Source organism: Pristiophorus japonicus, chromosome 11 (assembly GCF_044704955.1).
Source record: "Pristiophorus japonicus isolate sPriJap1 chromosome 11, sPriJap1.hap1, whole genome shotgun sequence".
NCBI lineage: Eukaryota > Metazoa > Chordata > Chondrichthyes > Pristiophoridae > Pristiophorus > Pristiophorus japonicus.
The window spans coordinates 57,515,266-57,527,955 of record NC_091987.1 but is presented as its reverse complement, the minus strand read 5'-3'; the positions used below and the strand labels follow the sequence as shown (position 1 = coordinate 57,527,955).

The 12,690-nt window shown below is 46.6% G+C and overlaps 1 protein-coding gene across 1 annotated transcript in view; it reads right to left on the bottom strand.

The window, feature by feature from the left end:
• cybb (cytochrome b-245, beta polypeptide (chronic granulomatous disease)) overlaps window positions 1-12,690 on the bottom strand; it is a 56,140-nt gene that overhangs the window by 29,224 nt on the left and 14,226 nt on the right. Inside the window, exons 5-8 of the mRNA XM_070893403.1 lie at window positions 5,737-5,876; window positions 2,075-2,256; window positions 1,546-1,675; window positions 1,340-1,432 (exon numbers count right to left, since the gene is read on the bottom strand). Of these exons, the coding sequence (XP_070749504.1) occupies window positions 1,340-1,432; window positions 1,546-1,675; window positions 2,075-2,256; window positions 5,737-5,876 (545 nt within the window). The remainder of the gene's footprint in view (window positions 1-1,339; window positions 1,433-1,545; window positions 1,676-2,074; window positions 2,257-5,736; window positions 5,877-12,690) is intronic.

Here is a 12,690-nt window from a genome sequence, read left to right as displayed (position 1 = left end):
AACACAATAGCAAGCAATTCCTTGCCAATTTTTATTCCCTTCCATAAAGTCCTTGTTTAATAAAAATCTAACAGTTAAGAATTCTCTTTAACTTTGTTAGTAGCTTCAATATGAATAAGAAAATAAATTGGATTTGGTATGATGTTTTGTGGAGTATTTCCTATTAGCAGTTTTTTGTCTTTTTTTTGTTAAAATGAAGTGTTCTTTTTTTCTCTGTTCTCCTCAAGTAATATAGCTTCCCAGATCGCAATGGAGATCGGGCAACTGCTCCCAGACCCTTTCCTATGCCACTCTAAAACTTGTTTCTAAGGGATGCAAGGGACATGCCAAAGGAAATTCTCCCTCTGTTTTCCCCTTGGCTCTTTCTGTGGGGTAGCACCAAAATTCTACTTTGTGCCTCTGCAGCACATCATAGCTTGGATTTTGCAGTCAGTGGTGGTGAAGGTACTCGATGCTGACCTCGAAGAAATACGGCCACAAAGATCTAGCAATCTCTATGGCATGGATTTCAACTTTTCTGCTGTTATTTTGATTCTGGCACCTACTTCAGGAGATCATCAGCATTCAGCAACAGTGATGTCATCAAGTACGCTAAGCAACCAATCACATTGAAGAATTCTCATAGACAGCAAACCAGGAAGTAAAAAGCATGGATTATAATTCACTTATTATAAATTTTACAAATGCCAAAATAAAGATTGGGACATACATATGGGATTAAGGTAGAACAGAAATACCAAACTTTAATTTTTTTAAATTATATTAAAAATCTGAGGAATTTTTATCATAATAGAAAAAATTGACATTTCACAAATATAAAATTAGAGGGCAAAATTGCCCCTTGTTATAGCCCCGTGATGATGACCCGGCAGTGCTGCACCCCAAGGATAGTGCCCCGGACCGCCATGCAACCGCCGATGATGTCATCGCCTTGCACAGCGACCCCTCACCACCCCATGCCAACCCCTTAACGCCCTGCAGGGGAAATTGCCCCGTGGGCCACGAGGCTTGTGCAAGTGGATGTCAACGCCAGCTTCGCAGGTCCACTCTGGGTGCTGTTTAAAGCGGAGGCCTGCAGCGCCCGGAGCCGCCATATTTGTTTGTCGGCCGACTCTTGGGTTGGCCTGACCATGGCGGCCCAAGCATGGACTAGGCCACCATTGTGCAACCTGGCACTCCGTCTTGAGTGCTGGCCTGGTCTCACGCTGCACTGGTGGCCCAGTGACCGCCACCAATTAAAGGGGAGGGTCATTGTAGCACATCAGCACTACGCGGAACATCTTTCATATGTGGCAAAGCTGCACACTATCCAAGAAACTTCAGTCAAACATATGCTTACCTTTGTAATGACAACTTTCTGCTGGGATCGCCAAAATCGCACAAATCTCTCGCAGACGTATAGGGCCATCGGACCGACCACCCATTTCCAGGTCTATAAGAGGATCAATTTGGTTAGGCAGGAAAGTGTGTACCTAAATAGTTTACATGATTAAATTGTCTCAAAGAAGTATTATTGTTTTAACAGTAAACTAAAGACATACATACCATTGGTGGATTCCCTGAAAACTGAGGCATAGGACAATTTGAAACTTTACCCCATTCCTTATACTTATCCTTGCAATATGTAGCATTATGGTTTCTCAGGCTGGTGTCTGTTTGACCACGAACAATTTGCCTGGTGATTTGAAGCAAAAAAATAATTTCTTTGTGAGAAAGTTTTAAAGAGGCATTGGAATTGATTTTTAAGTTAAATGTCAGAGTATGAAAGACCATTGAGCCTTGTCCCCTATTTTTAGAATGATTTGCTACAGGTCTGCCTGGCATATGTGAGTTGCGAGTAGAAAAGGGAGTGGGCTAGTCTAAATGTGTACTTCAGGATGATCGACAAACCCTGAAAGATCTGCAGCCATATTTAATACAATTAGCTCCTATTGTTTGTTGAAGGCCAGTATGGGGCATTCCACATTCTTCAGTGACCCTTTCTTCCTTTTAAATCTAACAAATACGCTAATGATGCTTATATCTTAAGGTCAAATGCTATAAAAGACATACAATGTCCATGTACAATACATACCCAATTCCATGGATCACAAGCCCAGCAAAAAAGATCACAAAAAGGTGGTGAGTGTACCAGAAGACTTCAAAGTATGATCTCCTGATAATTTCTGTTGATGACGTTATTATCAGTATCAGAGCCAGAGTGATGGCAACCCCGCTCAACCCAGCCACGGTGGTGAACGCCACTTTAGTGGGATTCTAGTAAAGAAAGACAACAAATGTGTAAACAACATGTTGACTAATCATTGAAACAAAAGGGAAAATTCGATATTTCAGGAAGTAAGGGCAAAAATTAAATTCCTTTGGTTTAAATCTAGCTCAACCTATTTGAATTAAGGTCTCCTAGGGTAGAAATTGGACCTCATTGCACCCATTAGGCATTGGACCCAATATTGGGTCGGGTAATTTTTCGGGCGTCCCTGCCGGCTGCCTAAAACAGGCATTGGGTCCCTTACATATGTAAGTGAGGAATCTAAAACCTGTTTTAGGCCCCCTCTGCTAAATATAATATCCCCGAACAAAGGGGGAGAAATTCGGTAATGGGGCATTACCTTTTTCAATGTTTTCAACTCCATTTTCCTGCCCGATCTCTATATCCAGATCTCAATCTGCAGCTGCTCATTTTCACCATTACTGCAACTGAAGTTGACCTGAGATCAACTGAGAGACCTCATGGCTATGGCTGCTTCCAATCCAGATCGAAGGGAGGGAGATCGTCACTTCTATGACGCCACATTAGATGCATTGGCGGGGACAGTGGAACAAAGGAGGGAAGCGCTGTTTCCGGCCATTACCCCAGGTCTTCCCGGGAATGTGGAGGGAAGTAGCACATGAGGTGTCGATCAGTAGTGTCGTGGAACGCAGTCTGACACAGTGCCATAAAAAGTTCAACAACCTCAGTCGGGTGGTCAAGGTGGGTACATGCTTCAACAAGTCATACATAACAGCATCTGAACCTCTGTCTTGCACACTGCACAAAGCACCATACTCCCACCACTCACCCACCAAACTTCTGCAACTACTCAAACTCACATCTTCATCTCACGGCTTGCCTACATTCACAGCTATTCAATGATGGCAGGCATATCGCCCAGACGCATAGCTGAACTCTGACTCACACACATTCCTTTCTTTTGCAGGCGAAGATGGCCCACAACAGGAGGGAGCAGCAGAGGACAGCGGGGGCAAACCTCAGCTCCAGCAGCTATCAGACTTGGAGGAGCGAGTGCTGCGGCTCATTGGGCAGCAGGTGGTGGGCACCGTGACCGTTGGGCATCAACGGTATTCTTATCCCCTCTCCTTTTCTCAACCCACTTCCTCCACACCAGAAGGCTTTATCACTTTCCAGCTTCTGATACTGCCCTGCGCCATTCTGCCCTCACCTTAACGTGAGTCATGTGCCTTTATGCTTTCAGATAATCACCCAGCAGATGTCCAGCCTATCCTTGAGCCCCCAGGGGAGAGTGATGAAGGAGAAGAGGAGGAGGATCTCTCACCTGCAGGCACCACCTCAGAGACTGGCACTACACGTTCATTAGAGGCTGGCTTAGTAGAGGGGTCTGCATTGGGTGATGCACCGGAGATGAGTAGGCTGCAGCAAGTCGAAGGGGAAAGGGTAGCTCAGGGGCCAGCTCCCCGGAGAGAGAGTTTGTATGCGAGTTCTGCAGCACAGGACTCAGATGAGGACCTCGATGGGGAAGCGTTCACAAGAAGGGTGAAAGCTATGCACACCGCGATGATAGGTGCTATGGCAAGGCTGCCCAAGAGCCTCTTGGCAATGGTAAGGGGCCTGGAGGAGTCCACCTCCAACATTGCACAGAGCTCTGCGCACATTTTGGAGCCCATCATTTCCCGTCTGCAGACGATGGTGGACTCCCAGAGAGACTGTGGGGACCCAGACCCCATGCGTGTCATGGGCGATGTGGCAGCTTCCATTGCAGCACAGGTGGAAGCAACTCAATATCTTAGTGCTGTAATGCAGAGAATAGTTGCTGGCAGCAAAGTTTAGACTGCTCTAATGCAGTCTCAGCTTGATGCCATGCGAGCTCTGACTGCTGTCATTGTTGCTAGATCCACCACTGTTGACCAGGGATCTCACGGTGTCGCAATCGGCCACCAATATGTGCTGCAGCGGATTGGTACGGAAGCTGAGGTGCTGCCCCGAGGGAGTGGCTGTGGGTCAGTGGAGCAGGAACCTGCTGTCCTCTCTCAGGATGACAGCATTCGTGATCCCACCACTGCCACTCCGCCATTACACTTGTCGCTGCCACTGGGGAGACACTACGTAGGAGCAGTAGAATAGGAATTGGAGCGTGGAGGTCCTGACCTGCGAGGAAACACCAGCGACAGGTCAGGGCCATAAAAGGCGAGCGGCCCCTGGAACCAGTGTGGCAGCATACCACTTCAGGGAACAGCGCGAGCTGGTGCAAGGGGGCAATGGCAGTGAAGAGGTCGACTGGATTGGATGTTACCAAGGTCCAGCTCAGTGATTGGAGCATGGGCAGGTACAGCAGGAGTAGCGAGAGATTGTAGAGCGATGTGATCGGGGCCCAGGAGAGACATGAGTTCGGGGCCCAGCAGAGGCGAGGGCCCTGGGGCAGCACGGGCTAGCCAACACTGCGATATGTGTGCGCACTAGGTCTGTGCAACAAAGCTGGTCTCCAGTCATCTTGGTTAATCCTTGCCACTGGACCAAGACCTCGGTCTGTCAAACCCGTGTGGTGTCTGGTGTGCAACGGTCACCACACGTTAAAAAAATCCACGCATTGGCATCTTCCACCCTTTAACATGTAGTTCGGGACCAGGAAATCACGTCCTTCATCGAAACACCTGTGAACTCAACCCTTTTTAGTGCTGAAGCAAGTCATCATTGATATGAGGGACCGCCTAAGAGAAGAAAATAGGTAAAGGCAGTGCTAAGAGGGGATATAAGGATTTGCACAAAGGCGAGGCGCAAAGTAGCCCAATTTCTCCCCCAAAGTTGAGCCAGGAGGAGCCAGAATGTTCATTCAGTTGTACATTATCGCGATCGACTCCCATTGCCGCTTACCTCGCTCCCATCTCCAGGACCTACCTTTGGGCTGCTGTCAATGAGGCAAGCAGGCCGACACTGATCCCCTTCAAATTGGCAAGCTGCCGGTGGAGATGCGGCAGGTGCTGGCAGCTGGCCCAATTTCTATTAACGTGGCCCAGTTGATGGGCTGGCCTTGGGCCTCTCGTTTCGGGCATGTAGTGCAGCCACATCGTCGCCTTCATGCCCGAAACTAGCGCTGACTAATTTATACCCCATTCTTTCTACAAACTGTAAGAGTCCGAAGCAAGGTGAACTCTGGCCAGCCTCAACCCAGATCCAAGTGGACTTGGATACAAAATGGCACCAAATTGTTAATTAGACACAGAAACAGATGTTTCCCAATTTATCCTCCTGCTGATATATTTACAGAGCTGCACCCACAAGAGAACCTTTAGAAAGACAATTATCTGGAGATGGTCAAAACAGTAGTTTGTGAGAAAATTGAAATTCTGATCACTCTTTTGTATAATTTCTGTTGAAATTAGCACATCGCCTTGAGAGTTTAGCAACTATTACAGCGCTGCCAACAATGTCCTAAATATGTCCACTATGTATAGTGAATTTTCTACAACTTCAGTAGACATCAATAGAAAATTGAAGATTACCGTTATATTGGATTGAATTGGATTCAGATAACTTTCGCTGTTTCCCACTTTAGACAAAGCAGTGTTCAGTGGCCCACTTTCATCTAGCTGGCAGTTCATAAATCGCTCAAAGTTGAATAAATGTGCAATGATGTGAATGGCTGTGAAGGAAATGATGCACAGTCTGTCATAAATATTGCAATGTATAGATAATAATCAAGAACAATGCAATTAATTTATTGTGCAAAGACATGGTACACTATTCAGATAATAATGAGCGATACATGGTCAATTAAGTCACCTCAAACCATGGTTCTGGATCCATTATTAAACATTTTTTATATTAAAATCTGATACTGTGCCATTCTGACTGACTATATGATTCCTTGTAGTCCAGTGTATATTGCACTGTTGATTTTTTTTTTAGATATTAAGGTTACTAATCTTCAGAAAAACAGAAGGAGACCATGATTAATTCAAGCTTTTGAAATTTAACACAAGCTTTTGGAATTAAGCTGGGCAATTAAGGACATTCTGTGGTCAGGAACCAAAACTGACTTCATGCATAACAACAATAGAATTGTTACATGAGGCCCTGAACTTGATTGACCAGGGTGGGGAAAAACAAACCCACTGGAGACACCAAGTCTGTAAAAAGACCGCACAACAAAGAAACCACACTAGGTGCACATTTTTGGGGAACGAGGTGTTAAGATGGGAGGTCGACTTGAGCCTTGCAGACCCAGTGTGCAAATGGGAAAACAGCTGAGTCCATTATTGCAGTCAATCAACCAAGGGGACCACAAAAAAATGTATTGAAGCAAACACTTTATCAAAACTGCAGTGGCGGGAGATCAGTCAAAACAAAGATATAAATATGCGAGCTGGAAGCAGCTCAGCAGAAGACAGAAGAAGGACAGGAACAGATGGAAGAAGAAGCATACAGAAGAAGTAGAAGGACACATGTTCAGATGGACACAGGTCGAAAGAACGAACAGACGAACGGACGGAAGGACATGTAGTACGGAACGTACATGAAAGGAACGACACTGTAGAGAACGGCCAGAAGAAGAACCAACCGGTCACGGAACCAATGACCATGAACCTACAATAGCTAAGCCAGGAGGGATTGTATGTTTTCAGTTGCTTTCTCTCAGAAGTCTAGTCCTGTAGTTTTTGTTGCATAATAAAACGAATACTGGGTTAAGCCTAAATTTTGTGTCACGTGTTGTCCTTTCCTACTATAAGTTCCGAGGTCTAAGAATCAGAGTAGAGTGAAAAACAAACACCCTACACATAGCACACTACATCTGTAAAATACCACCAAGTGTTACAAAGAATATTGTAATGTTATAGCCAAGCACTTGGAGCTGTTCTTAATCTTAACTTTAAACTTGTAATGTGTGAGAAAAGTCTTATCTTCTTCTATTGCTCAATGACATCACTCCCTTTAGATTGGTGCTTAGTGGAAATGAGAAAATAGTGAGCAAAGAACAATGATAAAAAATGGCAAACAAAAGCAAAATACTGCGACTGCTGGAAATCTGAAATATAACCAGAAAATGCTGGAGACACTACACAGGTCAGGCAGCATCTGTGGAGAAGGAAACAGTTAATGGCTCCGATATTTATGGGGAGTCGGGGAGGTGGGTGAGGCCAAAAGCAGCCAATGAACCCGGCAAGGCCAGGGACACAGAGGTCCTGCTGAACTTAATAGCAGGACCTCATTAATATTTCTTAGCTCCATTTCCTGCCCGGAAGCCGGCCAAATGGACAACCTGACTGGCGGGAGGCTGGGATTACTAGCGGCAGGAGACCGCGATCTGGGACCCTTGGGGATGGTCCCCAGAAATTGGGAGGTTGCAGAGGCCCACGATCAGGGCTGTCGGAGAAACCGGCAATTGGGAGGAATGGGAGTGAGAGGAGGCTGGCGATTGGAGCTAGGGGAGACCAACCTTTTCCCACCCATCGTGAGGCGGTGAAAATCAAGGCCAATATTTCAAGTTGATGACCTTTCATCAGAACTGAAGTCACAGCTTCTTCTCCTTTCAATGTTGCAGTGATATCTAGCTCATACCTTCCCACGTCTGTACTGAAGCTGAGGGATTGCATTATTAGTCTTAATAATATCGTCAATTCTTCTATGTAGCACATAGGCACGCCTTCTGCTTTCAGGATTAAATCTGATAATTATGCCCCCAAAATACATTGAAAAATTAGGATTAAACACTATAAAACCTGGAAACATGAATGTTGTCCTATTACAATCATGGTTGTCTTTGTGCTTGGTGCAGGGGATACTTCATAGAAACATAGAAACATAGAAAATAGGTGCAGGAGTAGGTCATTCGGCCCTTCGAGCCTGCACCACCATTCAATAAGATCATGGCTGATAGTTCACCTCAGTACCCCTTTCCTGCTTTCTCTCCATACCCCTTGATCCCTTTAGCCATAAGGGCCATATGTAACTCCCTCTTGAATATATCCAATGAACTGGCATCAACAACTCTCTGCGGTAGGGAATTCCACAGGTTAACAACTCTCTGAGTGAAGAAGTTTCGCCTCATCTCAGTCCTAAATGGCTTACCCCTTATCCTTAGACTATATCCCCCTATCTACACTTCATACGAACAGTCAGCATTGGTACAGCATATACTTTCAGTCACCTGCATTGCTTACACAAGGCCGAGTGAAATTCCATGGAGCAGAAGCCTTGAAGGGCTGGATTTTTGGCTTTTTGCGTTTTTGCCCGATATCGGGTGCAATTCACGACGGAGCGAAAATTTAGTGCCGGGCTAACGTTAGCGCCAGAGCAAGGAACTTTAGCCAAATGAAAGTTCATGAGGAGCATTAACATTAACTCCGGCGTTGCACCACAGACTTTGTGCACCAGAGCCGAAAGTTCCGCCGCTGACACAATCTGCCATTCTGCGCAAGCGCGATTTATTTATATTTTCTTCCCCTGCATTTCTGGTCTTGTCTCCTGTCGCAAACGCTAATGCAGGGCATGGCCGCATGCGTGCGCAGTACAACCGGGGCTGAATCAGGCATTTTACATTTTGAATTTGATCATGGAGGTCGATGATTCCAGACAGCATGCCAGGCGATTCCGCCACGAAGCTAATGAAACTCTAGTGGGGGCTGTGGGAAGAAGATGGCAGGAGCTGCATCTTCAGGGTCGTTCTAGACCATTACCATCCATATTTAAAAGGATTTGGAGCGACATTGCAGAGAATATCTCTGCCTCAGACACTGTAGTGAGGACTGGCATACAGTGTCGAAAGAAATTTAACGATCTCACCAGGGTCATCAGAGTGAGTAAAATTTTCATTCATGCACTCCTTCATTACTTCAAGGATAAACCTGACGCACTATTTGTTCTCATGCTGTTGGTGCCTCTCAGCACTCTGTGGGTTGCCTCCTAAAATGCATGACACATAGGTAGGCTTAGTTCGGCACCCTATTTGCATGAATGATCTTTGCACATTATTAAGATTGCTTTCTGAGATCTCATAAGATGGCTCCCCACTTCGATGTCCTCCTGATGAACCACGTGCAACTTCCAAGGCCATTAAACAGAGGATTCTATTACATTCAGACAGTATGTTACAAGTGCTTTGGTGGCTATCTGTGTGTGCCACAAGAGCAGATGGACCCTCTTGTAACCATTCCCATTTTTATCTTTGCAGGCAAAGAAGTCTCATAATCGCCTTGAGCAGGTTCAGACAGGCGGCGGTCCGCCTCAGCCTCTGCCACTCACTGACATCGAGGAGAGAGCGGCAGGCCTCATCGGTGTCACAGGTCGGGCAGCTGCCACTGGGGGTGCTGACCCTCGCTCGGATACTGAGCGTGAGTCCTGCACATTCCCTGGACTGGGTTGGGCAATGTCCTGCAGTTCCTCTGGACTAGGGTTGAGGCAATGTCCTGCACACTCCCTGGGATAGGTTGGGGCAATAGCCTACAGTGCCTCTGGACTAGATATAATGGAGTAGCGACGGTCCTTCAAATAAACCTGTGCTATGCGAACTTCCTCATGTCACCCTGCCCCCTCCCCTGCTAACCATTCATCTGTTGCTTTCTACTTCCAGATGACCAGTCACAGGTGCAGCATCCCTCAAGGCAACACTCCACGTCAGGCCATCGTCTGGAGGAGAAGGATACCGATGAGCCGAATCCAGCGCAGCATCAATCGACCCCTGCTCCACCACCAGCACCCAGCTTCTCTGAGGACGATGTGACGTTCTTGGGATTCAAGGAATCTGAGGCTCCTGGGACCAGTGGCATGCAGCAACGCAATGCTGGGGTTGAATCCTGCATGTCATCTCTCCGGAGGGTCAGTCGGCAAAGTCAGACAGGCAGAGGTGGAACTGGACATGGTAGGAATGTCCAGGGAGAGCATCCAGGTCAGCTGTCAGCTCCTTGATGTCTTGGGTAGGATTCCCATGAGCAGAGACAGTCTGAAAGCGACCATTACAGAGGTAGGGTCGCAGATAGTCAGTACGAGCCGATACACCAGCGAGGCCACCAATGCCCACACGAGGTTGGTGGTCTCCAGCAGTGACAGTGGAGTCCCGGAGAGTGTGGCGCGGACCCTTGCAGAATATGACGCATCACAGGCACAAGCTCTGCTTCAACTTGGGCAGGTGATGCAGTCCATACCTCCCGCCATACTCTCTGCATTCCCCACTGTCACATGGGGAAATGACGGTTCCGAAGCAGGCCAGCAAGGTTAGAACATAAGAACATAAGAACATAAGAAATATGAGCAGGAGTAGGCCATTTAGCCCCTCGAGCCTGCTCCACCATTCAATAAGATCATGGCTGATCTGATCATGGACTCAGCTCCACTTCCCCGCCCGCTCCCCATAACCCTTTACTCCCTTATCACTCAAAAATCTGTCTATCTCCGCCTTAAATATATTCAATGACCCAACCTTCACAGCTTTCTGGGACAGAGAATTCCATAGATTTACAACCCTCTGAGAGAAGAAATTTCTCCTCATCTCAGTTTTAAATGGGCGACCCCTTATTCTAAGACTATGTCCCTTAGTTTTAGTTTCCCCTATGAGTGGACATATCCTCTCTGCATCCACCTTGTCGAGCCCCCTCATTATCTTATAAGTTTCAATAAGATCACCTCTCATTCTTCTGAACTCCAATGTGTAGAGGCCCAACCTACTCAACCTATTTTCATAAGTCAACCCCTCATCTCCAGAATCAACCTAGTGAACCTTCTCTGAACAGCCTCCAATGCAAGTACATCCTTCCTTAAATACGGAGACCAAAACTGTATGCAGTACTCTAGGTGTGGCCTCACCAATACCCTGTACATTTGTAGCAGGACTTCTCTGCTTTTATACCCCATCCCCCTTGCAATAAAGGCCAACATTCCATTTGCCTTCCTGATTACTTGCTGTACCTGCATACTAACTTTTTGTGTTTCATGCACAAGGATCCTCAGGTCTCTCTGAAGAGCAGCACTTTGCAATTTTTCTCCATTTAAATTATAATTTGCTTTTCTATTAATTCTTCCAAAGTGGATAACCTCACATTTTCCCACATTATACTCCATCTGCCAAGTTTTTGCCCACTCACTTAGCCTGTCTATATCCGTTTGCAGATTTTTTGTGACCTCCTCACAATTTGCTTTCCCACCCATCTTTGTATCATCAGCAAACTTGGCTACATTACACTCGGTCCCTTCATCCAAGTCATTAATATAGATTGTAAATAGTTGAGGCCTCAGCACAAATCCCTGTGGCACCCCACTGCAAGGGACCAGTCCCGTCAGCGACTGAGTGGCACTAGGGAAATGGGAGGTGGTGTCATTTGTCCGGATGACAGCATTCCGTCTCCCCCCACTCAGTCGCCAACCAAGCATCAGCGACGGTTGTCACCCAAACCACCTGTGACTGTTGAAGCTGATGAAGAGGCTAGCCAGTCAGAAGCCGGGCCTTCCACACCACGAGGTGGTCCAGTGCATCTCCAGATGCCAGCAGTGCCCTGGCAGCCTTACCGCACACCATCTTGGTGCCACTTTGATTAGGAGCAGCAGGCAAGGGAAGGTGATAAGGGAAAGGGGGGTAAAGATGGTGGGAAAAAATAGTGGGGCAAGAATTGATGTTGCTGGATTATGTTGTTGATGCTGGATACATCATATATTATGGTGCAGTATCATTATGTTACAATATCACACTGGATTATGTTGTTGATACTTGATGCTGGATTATGTTCTGATAATGTTGAATTATCAGGCTGCTGGATACAGCTCATTTTATTTTATTTAAGTCTTCCAATGAAGGTTACAACATTCACAATGTTACAAGATTCAATACATTTTTTCTTTACTGTAACCATTTCTGTGTAGTGTCTCATTTTCAGAATAAGTGGAACAATAGTCAACATGGTGGGATAGAATGGCCAGGCAATGCTCAAATGTGCTGTTCACTCTTCCAGCAAAGTGTTCAATTATGAGCTGCCGACGTAAGGCTTTTGCAGCAGCGAAATCTCCACAATGCCCCCCTGTGGTTGTTGTGGCGGTGGTGGTGGTGATGGCATGAGTTCCTCGCCGGGCTCCTCTTCCTCGTCTTCCTTCTCCTCCTCCTCCCCTCTCTCCTGAGGTGCTTCTTCAATCCCCATTGGCAATTCCTGTCCCCTCATGATGGCTAAGTTGTGTAGCATGCAGCATACCACAATGAACTCAGAGACCTGCTGAGGGGAGTATTGTAAGCAGCCTCCAGAGTGGTCCAGGCATCAGAAGTGCTGCTTGAGCACTCCAATTATCTGTTCGACAATGTTGCGTGTGGCTCTCATTGTAGCGATGCTCGGCTTCGGTCTGAGGGTTCCAGAGGGGGGTCATGAGCCAGATGGCGAGGTCATAACCTTTGTCCCCCAGCATCCAGCTCTGGCCTTGTGGTTGATGTTGGAACATGCGTGAGACATAGCTCTCACGTAAGATGAAAGCATCATGGATGC